Source organism: Canis lupus, chromosome 12 (genome assembly GCF_003254725.2).
Source record: "Canis lupus dingo isolate Sandy chromosome 12, ASM325472v2, whole genome shotgun sequence".
NCBI lineage: Eukaryota > Metazoa > Chordata > Mammalia > Carnivora > Canidae > Canis > Canis lupus.
The window spans coordinates 5567337-5594192 of NC_064254.1; the positions used below are offsets into that span (position 1 = coordinate 5567337).

Here is a 26856-nt window from a genome sequence, read left to right on the forward strand (position 1 = left end):
GAAAGAAAGAAAGAAAGAAAGAAAGAAAGAAGAAAAAGAAAGAAAGAAAGAAAGAAAGAAAGAAAGAGAAAGAAAGAAAAAGAAGAAAGAAAGAAAGAAAGAAGAAAGAAAGAAAGAAGAAAGAAAGAAAGAAAGAAAGAAAGAAAGAAAGAAAGAAAGAAAGAAAGAAAGAAAGAAACCAGTGGCCTGAGTGTTGGACAAGGAAGGGTGACATTATCACCCAACAGGTGGCTTTTGGATGGCCTCAATTTCACCCCTACCCCTACCTCCACTACTTACCCTGCCCCCATAGGTGGTGAGCTCCCCGTCCCCGGAGGTGTTTAAGCAGAGGCTGGATGTCTGCTTACGGGGTATGCCAGAATTGGGGTTTTGTATTCCCGTCCTGGTAGGAGAGGGCAGGCCGTCCCAGACACAGAACAGGTGGTGTAGGCAGTGGGTCCAGCACCCGCAAGGAAAGGAGGCTTTGCGCCACCTGGTGGACCTATCTTTGAACTGCAGGCCTTTCCAGGGGGAGAAGCCCAGCTCCTGAGTGTCCCCAGAGTCCTGGGCAGTGAAGACAGATTAGGCCTCTGACGGCCTCAAAGGGACCCGAGTTAGTGTGTGAGAGCTCGGCGGAGCCTCAGCGTAGATCCAGGCACCAGTAGGCTCCCGAGGGGCCACTGTTACAGGGAGGATTTATTAACAGAACTCAAGGCTTGCTAAGGCATGTGCCTGGGATTGGAGGGGACACAGCCCCCCTAAACTCAATCCAGATTCCTGGGAGGACAAACCGAGAAGTCACCTGGCAGGAGGAGGCTCATTTCTTCATTCTGCTTGCCTCTGTATCTGGGAGTGACCCTGGACTCTCTTTGCCCAGAAGTAAAACTTCCCAGTTCAGCTCCACATGAGCCTCCGTAAAACCACCCATAAAAAAGCAACACCTCGGGATGCCCGGGTGGCTCAGTGGTTCAGGGCCTGCCTTTGGCTCAGGGTGTAATCCCGGGGTCCCAGGATTGGGTCGGCATCAGGCTCCCTGCCTGGAGCCTGCTTCTCCCTCTGCCTGTGTCTCTGCCTCTCTCTGTGTGTCTCTCATGAATGAATAAATAAAATCTTAAAAAAAAAAAAAAACCTCTAAAAGTGTTTTGCCTGGTGGATGTCACGTCCAAAGAGTGTGTACCAAAGTGCATATTTTCATTATGTTTGTTATTGGATTGCATCATTCATTATCATCAAAGGCCCTTTACAACTGCTAGTAGAAGCCACGACAGGCCTTGCCCATCACCAGGACCACATGGCATGCCTTTAATTGAGCAAAAGCGTAGACGTTTGAAAGATCAGTGAGTCCATGCAGCCCCCTGTGAGGTAAGTGTTGGATTATGCTCAGCCCCCCTAAAACACTGAAATGGGCTCCAGCTCCCAGCCCAGCCTTCCTTCTGCTCTGGGCAGTGAAGCTCAGGGCTCAGTTACTCCCTAAGAGACATGTACTCCCTGCCCAGCGCTGGGCCCTGGCCAGCTGCCCTTCTCACCACTTCTCCTTTCATTTTCACTTCAGTTCTGAGAAGAGGGCATAGTTTTAACCAACAGTTCATCCCAAGCCTGGTCCTGGGTGACAGAGGCCCATCAGGATCCTGCAAAGTGGGGCAGGGAACCCCGGTCCAGGACCTGGGGTTTTCTCCTGAGTGAACACTTGAAGGCCCCCTGTGTGAACTGGCTCTAAATCATGTCTTTCCCCAGCATCAGCTGGCCCATGAAGTGGGGTATGTGCAGTTGGTGCTGTTGGGGTTGACACAGGACAGCCCCTGCCTGTTCCCAAAGGCTCTCTCCTCCCCCTTGTGATGATCTCAGCCCCAGTCCTGGTCTATTTTCCCGCCTTGTGAACAAGGCTGACCCAAGGATGTAACTCGGGGACCCCTTTGCCCTGGCCCAGGAACGGGCCTCTGTGGTCAGCCCCTGACCTACCCTCACTCACAGTGATCAAGAAGCCCACAGCCCCACCACACCTCCAGGTTCTCCAAAAAAAGGGAAAAACAGAGCAGAAGCCTATAGGATCCTCCTAAGGGGCACTCTCTCTGGCACCTCCCAAGCAGAATTCACCAGTGTTTTGTCCTCACTGTCTCCAGTGGGCATGGACTGTGACAAGGTCTAATGTGTGAACTTCCCCAAAGGCAGGGCCACATCATCCTTCCTATGCCACCCCTATATCAGCAATGAACTTACAAGGATTTGGGAATTTTAAAAAATTAAGTTCATGATTAAAATATTTTTAAAATATGCACATTCTGATTTTCAGAACAGCATACTCAAAACTCCCTGCCCAAATCTTGGAGCCATCCCAGGGCAGCTTAGTTCAATAGTCCCTCCGGGTAGCCAAGTCAGCACACAGGAAGGGACCTGGCATTCCACAGACTCCTTCTGAGCCAGGATCACCTTCGTATTTACCGCCAGAAGCTGGATAGTTTGGAGGTATTAAGACCTCGCTCTATAAATGGATGTGTCTTCTGAGCATCTCTATAAAACTTCGGAAAAGAACGCTTGAGTAGAAAATGTGGATTTACACCATAATGAGGGACCAGAGGAAGAAGCCAAGGAGAGTTGTCACTACTAGGCTCCTCCAGGAGAGAGACGATAGGTCACCAGCATCAGCCCAGGCTTCCCATAGGAGCTCGAGAGGTGGCAGGGCCACCAGGATTGAAGGAAGTGCTAGATGTTGTCACCTCAAGTTTACACCATGTTATACGTCAATCATATCTTGGGGAAAGCCAGGGAGAAGTGGAACTTCCTTGCAAGAGAAAAAGACTGTTGGCAAGAATCCATGTAGCAGAGATAGAGAATCACGGAGCCCATGCTTTGGGTTCATGCTGTAAGTGGCTTGACAAGATGGTGACAGTGACTTGTGTCATTTATTTCATTAATGAACTTCTTTACACACTCAGTTTTTAAATAAATTATTTATTTACTGTTGACTTTAATATTATCTGTGAAAAAAAAAAAAAGAAAAACCGACATGGCTGGCTCTTCTTTCAAACTATGAGAATGTATCTCTTGCTTTTGAAAATTATGTGAGGAAATCCGTTTTGACATGTTTTCAGTGACCCATCACTTTTCGGGAATCTGTGCCAAAAATGGTTGTAAACCCAGAGCTTCACCTAGTTCCAGGTACACAGCAAGTGCTCAGTTAATGTTGGTGGAGGGAAGGGCTGAATGGATCTTTTTATTCCTGGCACCCAAGTATACATCCCAGACCCAGGCCTAACATGCATGGGGAGGTGGGGAAAAGGTGGACTTTCCCCTGGGGCTGAGTGGGGAGGCTAAGGATCTGGGCTCTGGGGTGGAAGAGTCTGTCCTAGCCCAGGCCCCTGTGGCCCCAGCACTGGGTGAGATTCATCGCCTTGGGTAGAGACATATTCCCTGGGACACACAGCTGTTGACAACCATTAACGAACGCCAGGCAAATGCCAACATCGTACCTGGAAGAAGTGACTTATGGGGCAACGTTAGGAGTCAGTCAGGCTGAGCTGTTTGTCCTTGAGCAAGTTACCCACCCTGCCACCACCATCTCTGGCCTCAGTTGCCTTATCAATAAAAGGAGGGGCTGGACAAGGGAGGTTTCAACAGTCTTTCCCCGTCCAATTGTGGAGTTCTGGGTTAGAGATGCTGAGAAACGCTATGGAGCACAGGTTCATCCTGGTCCAAAGCGGAGGAGATGGAACCGTCTCAAGGAAGAGGAAAGAGGCCAAGGATTTTCATACTGAGCCTTTATGCCAAGGCCACCTTGCTGTGGCCCGGCCACTTCTGGTGTGGAACAGTCGAGGCCCGGGACGGGACTAACCCAGGACAGAAGCCCTGCTCCTGAGTGATCAAGCTCTGAGTGCCAAAGTCCAGGAATCCTTCTCAGCTTCTGTGTGGTGACTCAAAGCCAGCTCAGGCTGGGGATTTCCTGACCTGCCCAGGGGGTGAGAGGCAGAGGTTTCCTCCTACCAAGAAAGAAGATGTGAATCCAAGAAGTTCTGTTTTCGGTGAAGTGAAAACATCCCTTCCCTTTCTCCCCCAAATCTTACTGGAGGAGGTCACAGGGCAGAGGTTCTGACCCCCTCCCAAGCCTCCAGCCACTCCTAGGGGCGTTGGGGAGAAGAGAAGAAAAGCTGAACCCATAGCGCAGAGGCATTTTCAAGCTTCAGAGTGGTTTGGGATTTGTGGAGTCACCAATGTTGTCACCAATGTTGTCGTATGGAGATTTCTGGCAATCCTGTGAGGTCAGCTCAGAATAGCACCTGCATTTTATGGGTGAGAAGCCTGAGGTTCCAGGGAGGGGAAACCACCTGCCCAAGGTCACATGGCAGGTGCAGGTCCAGGAGCAGGAGCACAGGAAACCACAGATACTAGGAGGCAGTGGCAATCTCCACTGGGCCATAGTCATAGTGTCACCAGAGGACTGAAACCTCAGGAAAGAAGGTTGGGCCAAGTGAGATGAACCACTCAACAGAGACCCTGAGGGCAGAGAGGCAGGGCCATGGCTTCTGCTTAAGTAAAGTGCCCCATACACGCAGAGTCACTAAAACAAATGCACAAGCCAAGTAACAGTGCTGCCTTCTGGAGAGACTTCCCAGCTCTGTAAGCCTCTGCCTCTGTTTCCCCATCTTTAAGCCTTGGAGGTTTGGAGGGTGAATTGAATGAGATAAAATGTGGGTAGGAACCGTAGCACAAGGCCTGGCATGTAGTGAGCGCTTACATGTCAGTTCGCATTATTATGTTGCTATTACTAAGACTGATGAAGCCGTGTCCCTTTCTCCCAGGCCAGCATCAGCCCCCTGAGGGCAGGTCTTCAAGAGCATGTCCCTTTTACAAACTAAGGCTCAGTGAGGGGCCTCTGCTTCCTTCTTCTGTAAGTTGATGGAGCTGGGCCGGATGCCCTCTCAGTGCCCCGCTACCTCTCCCAAGCTGGGCAGGTAACAAGGGGTAGGGCAGAGAGGGTTCACACCCGGTGCCCCACTGAGCTCCAGGGCTGCCTACCCAAGGACGATGCCCACCATGATGCCCTGAATGTAAGGCTCCCCCTCCCCCCGCAGTTCTCAGCCTCCCGGGTGGGCAGGCAGCTTTGAGGTCTGGGACAATAGCTGGGATCTCATGAGTGCAAAACCCCGTCAGGGATCCCTGCTGCTCCGGGAGGAAGGCGGAGACCACCATACAGCTAGCTGCCTTCAAGGGAGACTCAGTTTCTGGCCTGTCACTGCTTGGTGCCCAGAATCCACCTGCCCCTCACGGAGAGACTTCCAGCATCTCCTCCTTGAAATCCATCCTGTCCTGCTCCTGGCTCTCCGGCTGTTCCAGGTGGCTGCCCTTGTCCTGGCTGACCTTCCTGGGTGTCTTCAGAAATCTGGAATATTCAGGCCCCAGCTGCAAGTCAGCCCCTGCCCCATCCGCTGGGGGTTTCCAGCCCACCCAACCACTGCTTCCCCTTTCCTCCTCAGCCCCTAGGCTACTCACCTGAATAGCAGTTTTTGCCCAGGTTCTTTCTTAATGATGTTCAGCTTATAGTAGTGGCGCAAGGCACGTGACATCTTCTCATAGGTCATGTTCACCCGGTTCTAGAAGGCAAAGCAGTCCCACATCATCCTCCGCTCCCCACCCCATTCCCTCCGGGCCTCAGTTTCCACACCTGGAATGGAGCAGGTTGGGGGCACCTGGGTGGCTCAGTAGGTTAAGCATCCGACTTTTGATTTTGGCTCAGGTCATGCTTTCAGGGCAGTGAGATTGGCCTCAGGCTCCATGCTCAGCGGAAAGTCTGCTTGAGATTCTTCCTCCCTCCCTGTGTCCCTCTCCCTGCTCACATTCTCTCTCTCAAAAAAAAAAAAAAAATGTCTGTCTCTGTCTCCTTGCCTCCATCCTCCACCTCCCACTCTACCCCATTTCCTTTTTTTTTTTTTTTTTTTAAAAAGGAAGAAAGAAAGAAACAGGTTGAACCAGATGGTTTCTTAACCCCCCGGAACCAGAGTTTTGCGAGGGCTTATGAGAGCTCTCTTGAGTTTGGAAGGAGACAGGCAGGGGAAGGTTGGAGGAGAAATAATGAGTACCACCTACAGGGCTCAGGACCACAGGGCAAGAATGAATCACATGTTGCTTTTATTTATTTATGTTTTAAGATTTTATTTATTTATTTATTTATTTATTTATTTATTTATTTGAGAGAGAAAGAGAGCACAAGCAGCAGACAGGGAGAGGGAGAAGCAGGCTCACCACTGGGCAGGGAACCCAATGCAGGGCTCAATCTCAGGACCCTAAGATCATGACCTGAGCCGAAGGCAAACATTTAACCGACTGAGCTGTCCAGGCGCCCTTCATATGTTGCTTCCAAATAGCAAATGTCACAAGTAGTATATATATATATATCTCCTTGCTACCTGCCCCCCAAGTGAAGGGTGTTGGCGCTCTCTCTCTCTCTTTCTCTCTCTCTCTCTCTCTCTCTCTCTCTATATATATATATATATATATATATATTTTTTTTTTTTTTTTTTTTTTTAGTTGGAAATGCAGTCAGAGAGACAGAATGGAAAGGGAAGCACAATGGTAGGGGTAGCTCGCCATGAGCTGCGTGACTTTAGCCAAGTCATTTTATTTTTCTCTGAGGTGTGGGCACTGCAGAGTAAGGCAACGAGGCTGGGCTTTAGTGTCAACGTAAGCCCCAGCTCCACCATGTGGCAGGTTCGTGGCCTTGGATAAATCTCTTCACCTCTCTGCATCTGTTTCCCCAGCTATAAAATGAAGATGAGAGCACCCATCTCACAGGTTTATTGTGAGGATTAAATTAGCTAATCCATGGGAGCACTTAGCACAGCACTTGGCATGGGGTATATATGCTCATTAAATGGAATCGCTGCTCCCTGGGCCGCAGTTCCCCTCCCTATACTAGAAGGGGATTGGACGAGGTGAACACACCCAGGCTTGAGTCATCTGCATCCGTTCCAACCACCAGCACCACAGAGAGGCAACAGAAGCAGATCATTTTGAGTACCTGGGTGGCGCGGTTGGTTGAGTGCCTGACTCGTGGTTTCTGCTCAGGTCGTGATCTCAGAGTTCTGAGACTGAGGCCCACATGGGGCTCCTTGCTCAGCAGAGAGTTTGTTTCTCTTCTCCCTCTCCCTCTGCCCCTCCCCTCACCATAAATAAATATATAAATCTTTAAAATAGAGTGGAGGCAGAGGCACACACTCTGTGTTCAAGTCCATGCTCCGCCACCTACTGGCTGCAAACTCTTGGACAAACTACTTTGTGTGCTTCTGTTTCCTCTCTGGTGTCTACTTCACGAGGTGTCCTGAGGATTAAACGAGTTAATGCAGGGAAAGCCCTCAGAGCAGTGCCTGGTGATCAAATGCTATACCATTTTAGGAAACGCTATCTATTATAGATTACCATGATTGATTGCTAATAGTTTTTTTAAGACTCTTTTTATAGCTAACTGAATTTATTTATAGACAAGGACACTTGCTTTACATCATCGCTGTAAAGCAAGAGATTGACGTCATAGTTAAAAACTTTTAATCCCAATTCTTACTAAAATAAATAATTAGTAAAATTTGGGGTAAACCACCTAAAATCTTCTGGCAGATGCCCTTTTAGGTTATGGGCATTCCTCACATTGGGAATGCAGACCTCAGTGCTTAACAGGCTTTCCCAGCCCTGATACCCAATGCTCCCACACAGCCTGAGACCTGAATCTCTACCCCAGCTCCCCCACCTCACCCCGGGAAACCAGTTTCCTCACCTGGCCTAATTACCCCACAGCATATGCAGTGTAATTCATGTAAAAACGCTTTGAGAGTCTCAAGAACTAAGCAAAGGTGGGTTTAAGTGAGTAGAAGGGCAAGATTCCTGAGTTTCGGGGACAGTCCCCATCCTCAAGAAGTAACTTCTTGTCCCTTAGGATCTCCCAGAATAAAATGATCCCAATACTTCTGGAGCTGCTGGTGAAGCCCCTCACCCCCACCTCTGTCAGTTGAAAACCGTCCCCTAGTGCTGAGGGGTCCACTCTGAACTCCTGCTCTGTCTCCTTCTGGAAATGTGGAGGCCAGCCCACATGCTAGCTGAGGTTTACCTTATGGTTTCCCCAGAGTCTGGCAAGCCCATTTGGATCCACAACTCTGAAGATCTTGGCGTTCTTATCTTCCCATCTGATGTAGGGCTCATACCTGGTGTCACAGAGCAGCTGGTACACATAATCCCACAGCAGCCGGCAGTCTACGATGGAGCACAGCCATTTGCGGGGGCTCATTGTCTCATTTATTCACCTTAACTCTAGGAAGTGCCCCCCCTTAAATAAATATATAAATCTTTATCCACAGCGAGATATGACGAAACAAGCCCAGAGAGGTATGGACATATCCCAGTCACCAATCTCCTGAGTGACACACAGACTGAAAAGACTAACTCAGCTCTGCAAACATGAGAGCCAACACCCTTCACTTGGGGGGCAGGTAGCAAGGGCAGGCAGTGGGGATGCTGGATGGCGGCCAGTGGCCTGCACCTGCTTCCAGATCCCTCTCTGCCCTTTGCCCTATTCTCTGTTAAATCAGGATTGTTAAATCCATCCTGTCAAGTCCTTTAGTGAGAAGCTTGAGAAAATCAAATCATCATGGAGGGCAAGTGGCCAAGGGAGCCTGGGAGCAAGAGCTTAAGGCCTCCTACCTGGGCCACCTGGCTGGGTCATTTCAGGCAGATTACCTAACCTCTTCTGAGCCACAGTATCTTTGTAAGGGATGATATGAGGATTGAGTAACATAATAAACCCAAAAGCCCTTAGCACTGTGCCTGGTACAGAGTAAGTGCTCAGAGAATATTAAGCATTATTATTAAAAAGATCAAATGCTTGTGCTTCAGTGATTCCCAGGCATTTCCAACCCAGAAGCCAGGCTTAGTGGTGTCTTAGGACAAATGTTATTGCCCTAGCGTGGCTCAAAATTATGCTTTGGAAAGGCAGGCAGGGGGTACCTGGGTGGCTCAGCGGTTGAGCTTCTGCCTTTGGCTCAGATCATGATCCCGGGGTCCGGGGATCAAGTCTTACATCAGGCTCCCTGCATGGAGCCTGCTTCTCCCTCTGCCTGTGTCTCTGCCTCTCTCTCTCTCTCTGTCTCTCAAGAATAAATAAATAAAATCTTGTAAAAAAAAGAAAGAGAGAGAGAGGAAAAAAAGGCAGTTTATCTGTCAGTTTTTCTGGTGGCCTGTTAGTCAACACTTTAACAATGAATGTAGAGTGGAAGTGTGTTGCCTGCTTAGAGCTCAGGCTCTGGAGCCAGACTGCCTGGGTTCATGCCCCAGCTCTGGCACTTACTGCTGTGTGATTGATCCTGGGGGAGTCACTTAAGTTCTCTGTGCCTCATTTTCCTTCCTATAAAATGGAGCTAATACTAACCTCAAAAAGTTGGTGTGGGATTAAGTAAAGTTCTCAGAACCATGCCTGATACACAGTAAGCACCCAATTGTTGAAAAATAAATAAATAAAAATTTAAAGAGAGGAATACTCCATGCCAATCTCACTATCTGACTGTGACTAGTTTAACTGTCCCTGCCCTATTGTGGCCAGATTATGGCAAGCACATGGGACAGTCACCCTAAACTCTTCTAAAAGCTCAGCACAGACTCCATTCCTCAGCTCAAAACAAACCTCTGCCCTGCCACCACCCACCCTCTAGACTTGGCCTCAGCCTACCTCCCAGGGGCACACAGCCTCCTACTCACCAGAGATCCTGCCATCGATGGGGGCCTGTGGCATCGTGGGGGAGGAGCAGTCTCCCTCAGTCTTGCAGCCCAGCTCCTCACAGTGAAATACATCGAGGGACTCCTCCCTGCCAAGGGGCCACTTAGACAGGGGGCTCAAGAAGCTGGCAGGCCCCAGATGTGATGGCTGCTGCAGGAGATCCCTTTGGGGGGCCAACTGAGGGGGCCCGGTCCCCTCTGCAAGCAGATAAGCACCAATTGATTCTGTGGGGAGAATCCTGAGCCTCCCCCAGCTCAGACCCCTCAATGCCATGCCTGGGAGCCCCGTGAGGCAGCACTCCCAATGCTCTTCTTCCATCTGGTCCCCAGGTGGAAGGTCAAGGAGACATAGGGTCCCCGAGCTCTGGCACAGGTGAGGGCCAGACAGCACAGGGGCCAACCTCAGCTCTGAGACAAGTAACTTAATCTCTCAAACCCACCCCTTGCAAAGCCAAGAGGTGACAGAACCAGGTCCAGAATCCAGATGCTTGTATCTTAGTCCTGTATCCTCTCCATCCACCCAACAAATATTTATTAAGAACTTTCTGTGAGCCAGGCATTGTTCTAAAGCATGTGGGGGACATATCACTGAACCCAAAAACCCATATCACTGAACCAAAAAAACCCCTTCCCTCAAGGAGCTTATATTATAGTGGGAGGGTAAGGGGGTTGCAAACGGAGAGAATGTGTAAAATAAAAAAGGAAATAGTATACAATATGAGGGGGGTGAGAATAAAGCACTGTAAGACAGATAGGGAATCCTGGGAAAGACAGGTACATGATGGTAAGGGAAGGTCTCACTGAAGTGTTAACATCTAGTAGACATCTAAAGGAAAGAGAGGAGTGAGCTATGTGAGAATCTAGAAGAGGGAATGCCAGGCAGAGGGAGCAGCAAGAGCAAAGGCCCTGAGGCAGGAATGTGTCTGGCTTATTCAATGACCATGGAGGCTGTTGTAGCTAGAGCAGCATGAGCAAGGGGGAGAGGGTTGGGAGAGGACAGCAGAAGGCAGGAGTCATTTATAAGGACTGTGGCTGGGCAGCCCGGGTGGCTCAGCGGTTTAGCGCCACCTTCAGCCCAGGGTGTGATCCTGGAGACCTGGGTTCGAGTCCCATGTCAGGCTCCCTGCATGGAGCCTGCTTCTCCCTCTGCCTGTGTCTCTGCCTCTCTCTCTCTCTCTGTGTCTCTCATGAATAAAGAAATAAGATCTTTAAAAAAAATAAGGACTGTGGCTTTGACTCTGAGTTTGATGGGAGCCATTGGAAGATTTTGAGCAGAGAAGTGACATGATCTGATTTATTAATCTCTCTGGCTACTCTATTGTGAATAGATCATAGGAGATCAAGAGTGAAAACAAGGACATCAGTGAGGAGATTCTCTAGAAGTGATGAGGGCTGGGCCATGGGCAGCAATAGAGGTGTGTGAAGTGATTGAGTTCTGGATAGATTATGAGGGTAGAGTCCACTGGTCATGTTGATGGTTGGGATTTAAGTGGGAAAAAAAAGAAAACAAGCAGAGGTGACATCCAACATTTTGGCCAGAGCAGTCAGGAAGATGATGTTGCAGTCTGCTGAGATGAGGAATCCCAGAAGAGGAGTAGAGTTGTGGGGAGAGAGGTGGGACAGGTGTTTGCTTTAGGAGCTCTTAAGGTTGAAATGCCCATTAGACATCCCAGGGGAGGTATAGGGTAGGCAATGTGGGGTGTGAAAGTCTAGAATTTGCAGGGGTCTGTAGGGGTATATGTAGGGGTCATCAGTACTAGATGGTATTTAACACTCTAGGTCTGAGTGCAGATAGAGAAGAGGCCCCTTGAGCCATGGGGTACTCCAACATTTAGAAGAAGGAGAGAAAAAGAAAAGCCAGGAAACTGAGGAGTGACCATGGGGTGTTCTGGAAGTCAAGGGAAGAGTTTGAGGGGAGGGGGTATGACCATTGAAGGCCATGAGAGGTGACAGTGAATAAGTATTGACAGTGGACAGAGACATCCCCACATTCAGGTTTCTAGAAAAGAGTTTCCACAAAGAGATCAGGAGGAGAGGGAATAGGGACACCAGACAACAATGCTTTGCTAGAGAGGAGTGCAGAGAAATGGGGAGATGGGTGGTCTCAGGAGACCCACAGGGGCCAGGGGTGATGGCTTAGGAGGCAGGGCAGAGGGGAGCTGGGAGCCCAGCCCACACAGCTGCCTCTTCCTTTGCCTGGAGGAATCCCTGTTCTTCCAATGAAGCCAACTTGGGGTAGGGTCCCAGAGCTCTGAGAGGAGCCTCCTCACCTTTCAGGAGGCAAGGGTAGCGCTGAGTGGGCATCTTCTGCCTGAAGGCCCCTCCAAAAAAGGGCCCACACACCAGGGCTTGCCTCTGGGTCTTGATGTACTGGAGCAGCTCATACAGGACGTCCCCTAGGGGTGAAGGCAAGAAGCAGGTCGGTCACCTGCCTCTTGAGTGAGGTCTGGGATCAGTTACAAGCTTCATGCTGATGAGATGAGAGGCAGCAGAGTGGAAAGGGTTAGGGGAGACAAGAGCTGTGGGGAAGGCGAGGGGAAGTGACAGTAGGACAGAGCTCTGGGGCTCTGCAAACAACACCCAGATTCCTTTGCTGCAGCCTGCTTTTGTGAGGAACCACTAGGCAAACATTTATGGAAAAGGGGATGTCTGCCATGCTGGAAGCTGAGAATGCTCCTCCAACCAACACGTCCATCTCCCTCCAGCTTCCTCCCTGGGCCTACCTGGTTTTCATCGGAATGTTTTAGAGGGAATTCAGTGAGTTTCTCTGACCTGAACCAGGTGCACGAAGCCGGAAGTCATCCTTGGTGAGGATGCAGAGGGCTCGGCCATTCATCTCAAATCCATGCTCCCCAGTGCGCTCCAGAGAGTACTCCTGCTCTGCCCAACGCAGCCAGTGCAGTACGTCCTCCCTGCTCCAGAGTGCCGGCTGGATGCCTGCAACCAGAGGGACAGGGACTGAGAGAGAGCACAGGGTGGGGACAGGAGCTCTCCCCTCAACAATCACTCATCCTTCCATTTCAGGCCCTCTCTGGAATATCACCTCCTCCAAGAAGCCCACTCAGAACGCTACATCTGAGCAGATGCTCTGCTGTCCTGTCTCCTCCTTTGTCACCAGGTCCTGTTCTTTTACTTCCTGGTACCTTACTTTTCCTCGTCATTGTACTTGATATGGTCATATGTTTAAGTTAATCATTATCTATGCATTTTGTATATGTTCACTTATTTTACTTTGGGTACCCCCTCCCCCTGGCCTGTTTTCCAACTATTAAGTCAACAAATATTTACTGAGGAACTATTATATGCCAGGCACCAGGCTGGATGTGCTAGGGCACCTTGTTCTATGTATTCAGCACCCAGGACAGCGACCGGACCACAGGAGGCGCTCCACAGACATGTGTTGAGTGATGGCATGTATGATTAGACGTGAAGAAAGGGTGTTACTGTGACTGTTTCCCCAATAAGGAAGCTGAGGCTCCCAGAGGCTAAATGACTAGCCCCGGGTTACACAGGTAACACGAGGTACAGCCAGGCCCAGAATCCAGGTCTGTCTGGCTGCCCCACTCTTCCGCTCTCTTGTACCAGCTCAGGTCTGGGTTTGCTCAGAGAGCAGCCCAAGGGACCAGGAAGTCTCCTGCACCCATTTTAAGTTTGTGTGTTCTTGCCTCTGGCAATACCCAGACAATGAGTTGCTTTCTTTTATTCCTTCTCTCTACATGTCTACACTGCCTGGACCTATTATGCTTCTAATGCCAATTATTTGCCTCACTCATCTGGGTTGCATTTAAGAGGGCCACGTGACAACTTTCACGGTCCTTGGTACTCTTGCTTATAGGCCCTTTCCTTCCCTAAAAAATATTTTTAATTTTATTTTATGACTACACTGGTATAAAGACGAGTATATTGTTATGTATTAAAACATTTTCTTCTGCCTAAAAGTTTTTTTTCTCCTAATTTTAAAATAAATCAGAACATTTCTGTTGGCCCCTAAAAATACTGGGGCCCCCAGAACTGTGCCCACTGTGTTGACAACCTGGGGCTTTGCTTTGTGTGGTGTTTCTCCTCTCAAGAGCATTTCAACCCTGCCAGGATCCTGGCCACGTAACAGTGGAAGGAGCTCAGGGTTCATCAGGGCTGGTATGACAGGTAGAAAGCTGAGGCAGGGGAGATACCTGTCCATGGCCATATCTTGGCAGTGACAAAGATGAAGCCAACCTGTGACTACTTTGGTCCCAAATCAGCACAAGAGATAAAACTCATTTTCAAGTTTACGAAAGAAAGAAAGAGAAAAAAGAAAAAGTGCAGTATCCACTTATTCATCAATTCAGCCAATATCCCAGGCAAAGTGAGGCTGGCAGGAGGGAGGTAACCAATGACTATCCAATGAAATCCTGCTCAGCCATGCAGAGGGAAAGAGCCCTGAGCTACAAACACAGAAAGCAGGGCAACACAGCCCAGCATGGGAGGAAGGAGGGGCTCCTTACTTTATTTTGGGACTGAAGAATGAATAATAAAGAAGAAATTTCTGAAACTGACTGAAAAATTATTTAAGGGGGAAAAAAAAGAACAGACGTGGCAACTGGCCTTCATGGTACTACATACCACAAAGCCACGTAATCAAGATCTGACGCTATTACCTGAGACTCACAAGTATCATTGGAAAAGAAGGAGCCCGAAAGTGTGAGGTGGGGTTTTAATTCAGTGGGAAAGGATAGTGACTTTAAGCTATGGTAAAAACCACATTGGTTGTCCACCTGGAAAAAAATATATCTGGACCTTTACCTGTCACCATTTACAAAAATCAGTTCCAAATGGGATTAAGCCTTAATATATAGAATAATAGAAACTCAATAGAAAAAAATTAATTAATTAAAAAAAAAGAAACTCAATAGAAGTGGGGGCACCTGGGTGACTCAATCAGTTAAGCATCTGCCTTCAGCTCAGGTCATAATCTCAGCGTCCTGGGATCGAGCCCCAAGTCGGGCTCCCTCCTCAGTGAGGAGACTGCTTCTCCCTCCCCCTCTGCCTGCCACTCTCCTCAGCTTATACTCGTCCACCCTCTCTCTGTCAAACAAATAAATGAAATCTTAAAAAAAGAAAAAAAGTGGAAATAGGGGGAGTACTTGACGTCTTACTTGGAGGAGCATGCAACTTTTTATTTCAGGGTTGTGAGTTCGAGCCCCATGCTGAGCATAGAGATTACTTAAAAATAAAATATTTAAAAAGCAGGAATAGGAAACCCACATGCATTCAATAAGGATGGGGGAACCTCAAACCTCAACCATGACAGTAAACTCAGAGGCTATAACATTATGTGGAGGATGCACTTGACTACATTAGGTTTTGTATGTGTGTGTATACCATAAATGAAACTAAAAGAGAGCAGAATAAAGGAAAATAATTTGCAATGTAGATGACAAATAAAGGATGAATGTCTATCATAAGTGAAGAGCACCTTTAAATTGATGTTTTTTTTTTAAGACCAAACATCTTACCAGCAATTCAGGTGGAGCAATCAGCCTCGGCACTTCTGACACTTTGCACCTGATAATTCCTTGCTGTGGGGGCTATCCCAAGCTTTGTGGAATGTTCAGCAGGATCCCTGGCCCCTGCCCACTAGATGTCAGCAGCAAACACACACACACACACACACACACACACACTGAGATGTGACAACAAAAAATGTCTGCAGACACTGGGCAGCCCTGGTGGCTCAACGGTTTAGCACCACCTTCGGCATGGGGTGTGATCCTGGAGACTCGGGATTGAGTCCCACATCAGGCTCCCTGCATGGAGCCTGCTTCTCTCTCTGCCTGTCTCTGCCTCTCTCTCTCTGTCTGTCATGAGTAAATAAATAAAATCTTTAAAAAAAAAGTCTGAAAAAAAATGTCTGCAGACATTGCCTCGTGTCCCCAAGGGAGAGGAGAAAAATTGCTTCCACTTGAGAACCTCTACAGTAGAACAATCCACTAATAAAGATGCGCCAAGACATGACACTTCACAGTCAGGGACAGGCATAATCACAGAAGAATGAGATATCATTTTAATGATAACACCTACACCTGACAGGAATGCAGGGGAAAGGATGCCTTGCTGGTGGAAATAGGAATTTAGAGCCTCCATGAGAGATCAGTCCAGTAATCACAGAAGTGACTGAGACACAAAAGCTGAGTGGTATGAAAGCTGAAGCCACCTGACAGTAAGATTCAGGAGTATCAGGGGCAGGCCCATCAGCCAGCCAGGGCTTCTGGGGCTCTGGGAGCCCACTGGCCATTGCATTTTTGCGGGATTGCCTATTTCATGATATTTGAGGCTGTCATCCTGAAAATTCAAAACTATGTTCCAGAGTCAGAGGAAAACATGGTCCTGTGTTTGGCCAGAGTGAGGGGATGGAATCTACCCCCTCCAGCTGTCCTGCTTCCAGAGAAACACTAAAACTACAGAAAGAGGAGGAAACCATGAACTTGGCAGATAGTATCAACCACAGATGTGGTCCTGCTACCAGGTCTGGAGACAGGGGCATAGGACTTCCCAAGCCATCTGTGACTGACTCTAAGGTCACACAATAGTACCTGAAAGTGAAGCCAGTCGTCACTCCGGAGTGAAATTTGGTTTTTCTTTCATTACCTCTTCTTCTCTCCTACCCTCACTTTTCATCCCTCTGCTGTCAAAACCTCCAGTCCAATAAATACAGAAAAAGGACCTTCCGGTTCCTTGTGTCCTCAAAGAATACTAGGGTCACAAAAGGCTTTCCAATAGGATTTGAGCCCCCAGGGAAGGACCAAGTTCCAAGCAGTGGCTCAGCCATCTAGTTCTGGGCCAAACCTCCAACCCCAGGGTCTGGGTCCCAGCTCAACCCCTTACTAGCCAAATCACCTACAAGGTGTTCTTAGCCTCAATCCCCCCACCCCTGTAAAATGGGATAAAATTTCACTGCCTGAGTGGGCTGCTGGGCTGTATGAGGGGCAGGATGGTGGAGGGGTTAGGGACCCAGGCTACATACTATATCATTCAGCATCTCACCCCTACGTAAAGACCCAAGAGACATGGTGGGAATGCATCCACCAGAAGACATATATGCGAATGTCCGCAGTGTCAGTTCATAACAGACAAGTATGGAAACATTCCAAATATCCATCAGCCAGAGGAGGGACAATCAAATTGTGATGTGTCCACGCAATGGAATGCTGCCTGGCCATTAAACAGAGAGTATAAGGCACTGCTAATCCATGACACATGGATTAAAGTTTACTGATATATTGAAGGAAAGAAGCTAGACGTAAACATGTAATCAAGAACAGATACTAATCTAGGGGGAGAAATCAGAGCAGTGGTTGCCCTTTGTAGGGGAAGGGACCGGGGAGAGGAGCAGGGGAACTTCCTGGGACACTGGAAAAGGTCTAGTTCCCGATCTCACTATGGCTCACAGGTGTATCCAAACATAAACATAGGGATCCCTGGGTGGCGCAGCGGTTTGGCGCCTGCCTTTGGCCCAGGGCACGATCCTGGAGACCCGGGATCGAATCCCACGTCGGGCTCCCTGCATGGAGCCTGCTTCTTCCTCTGCCTGTGTCTCTGCCTCTCTCTCTCTCTGTGTGACTATCATAAATAAATAAAATCTTAAAAAAAAAAAAACAGAAAAAAAACAAACATAAACATTTGTAGACTCAAGATCTGTACACATAATCTTATGTAAATTATACCTAAAAGAAAAGGAGAATCATACAACAAAAAGGATCAATGATGTTGCCAGACCAGCTGAAAACTGGCAAAACAACTATGCTTCAGTGTCCTCACCAGCACATCGAGGGTGGTGACGAATACAGTACTAGCAACATGGGACTGTCATGAGGGTTCTACAAGATCACCAACTTAAAGACCAGGGTCTGGCACGTGGTATGTGCTTTCCAAGACAAGTGGAGCTCCTGACACTAGCTGAGGTGACACAAGTAAAATGGTTGGCACAGGACTCAGCACAGCCTAAGAGCTTAGCAATTGCTGACGAGCATTATCTAAGGTGTCCACTACCCACCCACCCTCACACACACAATGTCTTCCTGACCTCATTACTGGGATGACCCTAAGAGTCTCCCCTTACCAGTCTAACCACCTTTCAAGGGCTTTACCTGCAAACCAACCCATGCTTTTCCCTCTCTTGGATGTGATCCACTGTATTTTCAGTTCCTCACATCAACCATCTTTGTGTCTCAAGACTCCAGCTGATACCACCTTACTCTCCCTGCCCCAACTACATGCTTACTGGGGATTTCCAGCTTGGCTGGTTCCTGACTCCTGGGACAGATCTGGACAGAGCCGCCAGCTGGGAAAGATGGAGGGTTCATGTATCTTCCTGAAGAGTCAGCACTGCCTCCCACCCACCCCCAGAGCAGGGCAGGACTCAAGGGCTACCCTCCCCATCCTGGGCCACATTATCCTCTTATTACTTATTGCTTATTACTGGGCATCCTGCTTCCTTATGCAGTCACGGCATCCCTCGCTAGAATGTCAGCTCCATGACCACAGACCTTGCCAGTCTCGGTCACTGCTGTCTCTCCAGCACCTACAGCAATGCCCAGCACACAGGAGATGCTCAATAAATATAAATTGCTTAAATGAGTGAGCTGAAGGACTTCTAGGCATCCTGACCAACTCCCAGTCCTACCCCAACCAGGTCTCTTTTCTCATAGCATCCCTTTCACTCTCTTGCTCAAGAAACTGACATGGCTCCCAACAATCAACCCCAGCAAGTCAAAAACCCTCTGTCTTGATTTCCAGACTCCCTCCAGCTGCCCCTTCCCATGTGACCAAAGCTATTTCCCAGCTATTCCTTACCATACTCCTGCAGTTTGCTGGATAGAGTGACCTCCAGAACAACAGAGCTGGACCAATCATTAGCAACCAAATCAGAACTAACATCTGGTTTCTACCTTCCTGGCAGGGTTCTCAGGAGGAATGCAGGAAACTATGAAGTACTTGGCTAGTCCTTTAAAAATGAAAGCTGTCATCATCCCACAGTGGAGGCTGATGCTCAGAGTAAATGACAGCTTCAGAGTCTGACGTACCTGAGTTTGAATCCCAGCCCCCCATCTTTTTACTGATGGGTGACTATGGACAAGATAATTCTTTTTTTTAAGATCGTATTTGTTTATTCATAAGAGATACAGAGAGAGAGGCAGAAACATAGGCGGAGCGAGAAGCAGGCTCCCCGCAGGGAGCCTGGGATTACGCCCTGAGCTGAAGGCAGATGCTCAATCGCTGAGCCACCCAGGTGCCCCAAGGACAAGATAATTCTCCCCACTCTAAGACCAATGTTCACATCTATAAGATGGGGATAATAAAAGAATCTATTTTCCAGGCCTGTTCAAGTGTATTTAATCAGACAGTATATACAACACACCCAGCACAATGCCTGGTCAAGAGTAACAATTCAACAAATGGTATTTATTATGATTATCAGCATCCTCATTGGTGGAGCTTGCCTGAAAATAGAGGGACTAGCTTGTTTCTCTGCTCTGATGACCATAGTTTAGCAATTACCATTGTCCTTGGTTTACTGAGAGTCACTGTCCAGCAGCCTCAAATCCATCACCCCATTGTTTGCCCTGTTAACTTAGCTAATATTGCTTTTCTTGGCAATCATACTCAGCTTTATATTCACCAGACAATGGGGCAGGGCCAGCACACACAGTTGTGTTGTGTCTTGCACAAAGCCACCATTAAGGAAGGAATGGGAGGGTAGAGATAAAACCAAGGGCTTTGGCTTAGCTTCTTCCAAAAGTGAGGTTCTTTTCAATCGGCACAAAGATGCACACAGTCTAGTCCAGGCCCTGACTTGAGGGAGGAGGAAGCTCTTGGTTTCCAAATTGTTGGGTTTGGGAATCTCCCATCTGTTTGTTGTTTGCCATATTCCCTTTCATTGGCAGGTGACAAACATCATTGTCTATATTCAAAGCTTCTAGGACATGCGCTTCTAGTCTCCAGACTCCCCATTCCACCCCATTCTACCTTTGTCTTGGCACCTGCGTCCATCTAACTTACTACTTGTCATATGCCACCATCTAGGGCAAAGTTTCTCAGACCATTCTGACCTCAACTGGAAGTAAAAAAAAAAAAATGCATTTTATATCATGACCCATACTTATAAAGAGCCCAAAGTATTTGTAAAATGTTCTATTTCATTTTTTAAAGATACTTATTTTGATCCATTAAATTGATTCCACTCCTTAGTGAATCCTGACCAAACACTTTGAAAAGCACCATTAGGACATAGCTATATAAAATGAGGTCCTCAAATGTATTTCTAGCAGCAGCAGTGTCACCCAGGAGTCTACTAGAGATATAGCTCTCTAGAAGCTATGTCCCACCCTAAAGCTACTGAATCAAAATCTGTGTATCTAGCAAGGCTCACAGGAGTCTCATTTGCATGTGAAAAATTGAGCCACCCTGGTCCAGGAGAGGAGGAAGCTACACTCTGTTAGAATTGTATATATGAAAATGAGTGCCCAGAGATTCTGTATAGGTGAAAGATATGAACTTGAACAGCAACACGAACACCTGTTAGAGTTCCCCCAAGGGCCTCTTCCCTTGTTTTATACTGCCAGGGAGTTGCAGGGATGTGTCATCCCTCTGCCTTTGACATTTGAAAATTGGACAGGGTGTGCTTTGTGGTCTCTTCCCATGGCTTACTCACAACTAGGAGCTTTGAAAGTCAATTTCAAAATGCAGAAATCACAGTTCTTCTCCATCCAGCAGTGGGAAGTTGACAGAGTTTTTTTCCCCAGGGAATAAGCTCCAGCAAAATGCAAAGACATGGGACCAAGGACTAAGAGTCCAAGGTGTGAGGCCCTATCTGGCCATTAGCTGCACAGATGACTTTCTCACATGGCGTCTCAGTGTCTCTGTCATCAAATGTGGCTGTGCCAGTGACCATCTCTAAACTGCCTCTTCTCAAAATCCCCTGAGCAGTCCCCTTGAGGTTGCATCATTTCCTCTCAGACTTACTCCCCAGGGACCTCTGCCCAGCCCCTGCCAGTGGTCCCTGGGCCTGTACTGTCTTCACAGCTCCTGACTCACCCTGGCCTTGAGAAAATCCTTGTGGATGCAGACTGGGGGATGGGGAAATGAATTCTCTTTCACTCTCCACTTCCAAAGAGGGAGGAATCATTGTGAATCTCCTTTTGTGAGTGCAGGACACAGTGCTGGAGCCTCGTGGATCCAGCCCCTCAGTCCCAGCCTACTTCCCGTCACTAGACAGGACAGTCATCTTTGGAGTGAACTCTGCACTGCTCTAATGAACATCTTTGTTTGTCAGGCAAATAGGCACGGAAATGTAAGCTCTACAGGGAAGTTGTGTGTGCTCCACTTATCACCAACTCACAAAGCTAAGCAAGATTTGTTTTGTTTATTCACCTTCCTGAGGAGGCAAATCACCCTGATGATTAGAATAGAAGCCAGAGATGGAGGAGGGAATGGGGTGGGCAATTGGGGATAAATGTCAGAGAGATGCCAGGCAATGGAAACCCAATTTCAGGAAACAGGGATGACATCACTCCAGCCATTTGAAAGGTCAATCTCTCATTAGGTGTCAGGAGTTTGCTTCTTTGGGATGTTGTTGGCAGGAAAATGAGTCATTTAGTGTGCCCTATCTTTTAAGATTGTTAGATATTTACTAAAGGCCAGAACCGTGTTGCCTGAATATTTTCAGAAGTAAATATGAGTCATGAAATCTAAGATGAGAAGTATAGAAGATGCTGCTGGGGTCCTGCTCAAGGCCCTTAGCTCTCACCTCTACTCCCTGAAGGCCACTGAATGCTGAATGTCAGCACCTGACTCTGCATCTGACTTAGCCAATGCAGAGGACAACTTGGAAAGCTGAAGAGGAATGAGAAAGTAGGGATGAAGCCAAGCCAATCCCTGGCTGGGTTTGGCTCCACTTCTCCGCAAAGGAGGGGTCTTTCCAATTTGCTGTAGAATCAAGGAAGCAGCCTCACCCCATCATGGATGGGAAGTGGGTAGATGAAGAACCTGCCTCTTTATCCCTGGGCTAGCATGACTCAGGGGGTGCTCTCACTGTACCCCAGAAGTCCCCTCTGGGAGTGAGCTCCAACTGCCCACAGTGCTACAATTTAAATTTCTTTTTTTTTTCTTTTTAAGATTTTATTTATTTACTTATTTATTTAGAGAGAGCACAAGTGGTGGGGGAGGAACAGAGGGAGAGGGGGAAAGAATCCCAAGCAGACTCTGGGCTGAACATGGAGCCCAACATGGGTGGGATCCCACAACCCTTAGATCACGATCTGAGCCAAAACAAAGAGTCAGACACAACCAACTGAGCCACCCAGCCACTCCTACAATTTAAATTTAAATGGAATTTCCTTCTCTCTCTCCTCCATGGGGAAGTTTTTCCAGGTCTGTTTCTGGAGAAATCTAACCAAAGGCTATAGCACTAGTACCTCAGGAGCTCTAAATAGATCAAATGACCTGCACCCTGAGTTGAGTAACAGGGAATAAGGCTGGCTGAAGAGGGGAGGACGTTCTTGTCACTAGAAATGTGCAGAAAGACCTGGGGACCATCTCAGAAGGGACCCACCAAAGGTGACCTCAAAAAATTAAAAGCCCTGCATAACTGCATTTACCAAGATGATGACTAAATTTTCTAAGTCCCTACTCCCTCTCCTGTACCCTCTTACCCAATAACCTTGAGCTAGACACCCAGAAGAAGGGAGGTGACCAAAGATTACTTGACCTTGGGCAGAACACAATCTTCTGGCCCTCAATTTCTGGAATATAAGTGAGTTACCTGAGGCAACATCTAGGGTCTCTATCAGTGTTGACATTCTAGAACTTGGTGTGCAAGTTATGGGGGCGGTCTTTGAATATGGGGGAGGAAATGGGGGGTAATCTAGAGGGCCTTGTGGAACCTGCAAAGTAGCCCGTCCCTCTCTGAGAATCGGGGTCCTCAGCTGCCATGAGATGACATCAAAGCTTCTTCTCAACAGCAACACTCAGGGTCTTCAGGTCTGTCCCCAAAGTTCCATTTTTCCTCATTGCCATGGCTTGGGTTGGGTCAGAGTCCAAATTCTATCCTCTATGTAACCGTTGCCAAATATCTCCTTGGAACAGCCCTGAGCCCCGAGCTACCAGTCAGGGCAGGCATTTGGACAAAATGAAACAACAGAGATTCTTTATAGAGCTCCATGCCCGCCTCCCTAAATCACACTGCCACTTCCTCCACCACTGCTCTGAGGCATGAGGGCATCCTTCACACTCTGTGGTTCTCTCATATCCATGAGTCCTCCTCTTATCCTCATTAAAAGAATACCAGGCTGTGGACAGCAGGGGTATTTGGGGGGTATCCAGGTCTTCCCAAGGCCTGTAAAGTCATACCCAACATTCTGCTCAATCCTGTTGGTGGCTCAAAAATCAGGTCGTGGCCAGGAAATCAGAAGGGTATGAAATCGGTGTTTCAGACACTGAGTGAGTTGAGCAAGAAGTGGCCTGGAGGTTTCACAACTCACGTCAGATGTAGCTACCCACAGCTGCCCCAAGAAGATTAAGACCTTCCACTGGCAGTCGGCTTGCTGCCTATCCCATGATTTCCATGGCTTAGGAAGTACATTTAAAAATCTCTTGGAAGATTATCAGCAGGACCAAGGTTTGGCCTTAGCATGGAGAGCCCATGTGCTCTTGAGCATGTCACTTAGCTTTTCCACCTCTCAGCTCTGGTCATTGAAATACAGACATAAATACATGAATCTACAGCCTGTTCTATGGTTATGAGTTTACTCAGACAAGAGCATTACTTAGGAAAGTGAAATAAAAGGATATGGCCAGTATACTTCCCGTGGCTCTCTTTGGGCAGATTTGATTATTCTACCTATTCTTCTTATGCTTCCCTGCCATTTCCCATTTTTTTATGATAAGCACATGCTACTTTTGTAACAATAAAAATTAAACATAATTATTTAAAAGAGAGTTCTACATACATATAGCTGTTGCTCACTGATTAACCCTATCTGGCTTCCTCATTAGCAATATCCCCAACTCTTTGTCTTTAGACTGGAAGAGAACCCATAGCTCATTTGATCCCAGCCTTCATCTTACTAATGAGGAGACTGCCGGCCCTAACCTTTGGCCATGGCAGCTGCGCTCTCTGCAGTGAGAATTCACATTTACATCCTCTGACTTTCTCACCAAGGAAAAGTTAAATAAAACCCAGCAAAGAAATAGTAAATGGAGGGAAGGCAGTTCCTTAGGTAAGAAGTTTATGTGTCACATTTATGTCCTTTAAAAACATCAGCCTGGGGCACCTGGGTGGCTCAGTCGATTAAGTGTACAACTCTTGATTTATGCTCAGGTCATGATCTCAGGGTGGTGAGATGAAGTCCCATGTTGTAGGGCACCACACTCAGTGGGGAGTCTATTTGAGAGTCTCTCTCTCCCTCTATCCCTTCCCACCATATTCTCTCTCTCTCTCTCTCTCTCTCTCAAATAAATAAACAAATCTTAAAAAAAAAAAAAAAAAGTCAGCCTTTTCCTCCTCTCTACTCACGGAGTCTTCCTGGCAACTTGCAGATTTCCCCTTCACCCAGCAAGTTCATTCTAGCTTCACATCTGGCCTGGGCTCCTGGGGGTGGTGTGGCTGCCTCGGGGCTCACAGAAGAGCTGGCCAATGCTCCCTCCTAGAAAGAGGAAAAACCAGGGCAGTCAAAGACAAACCTTCTTGGTGAAGTCTCAGTCATCCTTAAACGTATTAAGAACTTTTCTCAAAGGGAAAGAGCATCCATCTCTGCATCCACCTTAAAGGTAGGAACCATGTGGGGTGCCTGGGTAGTTCAGTTGCCTGGGAGTCTGCTTCTCCCTCTCCCTCTGCTCCTCCCCCCTGCTTACTCTCTCTCTCTCTCTCAAATAAATAAATGAGAAATTAAAAAAAAATTTAAGGTAGGAACCATGCGCGTCTTCAGCTTGATATCTTCAACATTTTGTACAGAGTAGACACTTGATAAATTTCATCTTTCTGATTCAAGTTTTTCATGCATATGCGTAACCCCACCAGAAGGCTCCCCTGCCAAAATTTGACTTGTAAGATAGAAATCTGAGAGTCTAGAAATATCTACTGGGACCTTGGTGAGAGGACACAGGGGACATGAGGGGCCAGGATAAAAAGACCTTAAGTTGTAAATAAATAAACAAGTAAATGCTTATTTTAAGGGAGAAAAAGGAAGGATAAATTTCTGAATCCCAAAATCCCTCCAAGGGAAGCCTGTATCTTTACAATTTTATAACCAGCTCAGCCCCAGAGGTGATTTGGTTCATCCCTCAGGATGAGGGGATGAAAAAGTGACAAGATTTTGTAGAAACAGAAGTGGCCTTGGGGCTTATGCCCAGCTATATAGGTGCCACTCCGTGAAAAGTAAAAGTGAAACTAGTCCCAGCAAGTCATTTTCTCAAACTAGGATCTTCAAGAGCATTACATTCATCTCTTGATGTCTGAGAAGGGCAACCGGCAGTGAAAGACTGTGGATCTGGAGCTGCAAAGCAGAGGAGGTTTTAACACCTTTTGGGGTAGTTCTCACTGCATTTCTGGCTGGTATCCCCAACCCCACCCTCAACCCCCTCCAAGGCTGGTGCTATTTCCCAGGTAACCCAGCCTCTTGAGGCTGCCACCTAGGAGCATTGGCTTGCCAAGCTGGAGAAGGGTCTAGGGTCTCATGCTTGCAGGAAAGCCCCCTGTGGACTCCTCTAGCCTCTTCCAAGCATTAGGATCAGCCAATTCTGGAGTTTCAGCTGCCTGGAAAATACCAGCCAGGGAGCTACTGAGAGAACTCTGGGCTTCTGCATGAAGGCCAGGGGGAGGTCTGATAAACTGTGGATATGGATCTGAATCTTCTTAGAGAGAGGAGGTGGAAAAGGGCCTTGGAGGTGGGAAGGGGACCAGCTCTGGGGCAGTTCTGAAGCTGCTGGTGAAATATGGCAAATGGAGAGGGACTGCTTGAGTGGGGGCCCCTCTGCAGTGGGCTTTTGTCAGCTATTAGGGTCGCAGGAACTTCCAGGGACGTCACAACTGGATGATCCAAGGGTGAGGAGGATGTAAGGAGGAGCAGAATAGAACACAGAGAGGTTCCGAGGAGAGACAGTGAGGCTGGAGGTGAGTGAGGAGGGAGGCCGGTGAGGGATGAATGGTGAGGTTTGGGGAAATGTTGGAGAGTGAGATTCCAGGCAGGAAAAAGGTCTGATAACTTGGGTATGGAATTTGAGGTGGCGGAGAAGGGATGGGGGTGCGGAGACTCGGCGCGCTGAGGGGTTCAGCCGCCAGGCTCTTACCTGCATTACAGGTGGAGGTGGGAGAGCCGCCGCGGCCGCTGGGCGCTCTCGGGCCCTCCTTCCCACCCACCCCGCAACGGGCCCCGGCACTGGAAGGCGAGGAGGAGGAAACCTCTTTGGAGAAGTGCCGGGCAGCGTGCCCTCGGGTTCCCCGGACCAGCAGGCTCACAGGGCGCTCGGGTAATCGCTGTCCTTCCGGGAAACGAAAACGAAAGAGCGGGATCTGGCTTCCACTCCCGCCCCGGCGGCTCCGCGGAGGGCAGGCGCGGCGGGCGCTGTCGGGTCGCCGCCGCGAGGCGTGGGTCCGGCTCGCGTCCTCCCAGGACGGCCTGGCGCTGGCTCCCGGGGGCACGGGCGTGAGATTCTGCGGGACCTGGGGGGCCGAGAGAACCAACAGCCACAGACCAACTGCGTGTCACCCCTGTGTGTCTCCGCATTTGGATGGAGGGGACCTTCCATGCTGCCCCCTGGCCGGGGCCTCTCCCCTTAGGGATGAGCGACCCCCCTGGTCCTGCCCCCACCCCGGCCTGCCGTTTGGCCCGCCGTGCCCCACCACCCAGGCAGAGCCCCATCATCAGAGCGGCTGTGCTACTCCCCCCGATAGACCCTAGTGACTGTGGATCCCGGCTAGCGCCTTTCCCCAGGCCTCGGCTCCTCCAGGCACACCCGCACACCCGCACACCCGCACACCCGCACACACGCACACACGCACGAGAAAAGGAGGGAAGTCTGAACCTTCTGCGGAAACTTCAAGGTATACATGGGGTTACAAAGAAGGCTTAGCGCTGATACAGCGTGAGCTCCCAG

General features: G+C 48.5%; 1 protein-coding gene across 4 annotated transcripts; it reads right to left on the minus strand.

Annotated features, from left to right (window-relative positions):
- Positions 1-2908: 2908 nt before the first annotated feature.
- Positions 2909-26303, minus strand: ETV7 (ETS variant transcription factor 7). Of its 4 annotated transcripts, none has more exons than XM_025418578.3 (8): positions 26050-26300; positions 24278-24407; positions 12499-12663; positions 11997-12122; positions 9709-9924; positions 8069-8211; positions 5464-5564; positions 2909-5353 (listed from the first exon to the last, which is right to left on the minus strand). In XM_025418578.3, exons 1-8 carry the CDS (start codon positions 26053-26055, stop codon positions 5236-5238), a joined length of 1005 nt encoding a protein of 334 aa, XP_025274363.3. In that variant the 5' UTR covers positions 26056-26300; the 3' UTR covers positions 2909-5235. The 4 variants fall into 4 exon arrangements, with proteins under 4 accessions (XP_025274363.3, XP_025274364.3, XP_048948023.1 ...); XM_025418579.3 differs by lacking the exon at positions 26050-26300 and adding an exon at positions 25200-25735; XM_049092066.1 differs by lacking the exon at positions 11997-12122 and having other exon boundaries at positions 26050-26303.
- Between the last annotated feature and the right edge of the window lie 553 nt (positions 26304-26856).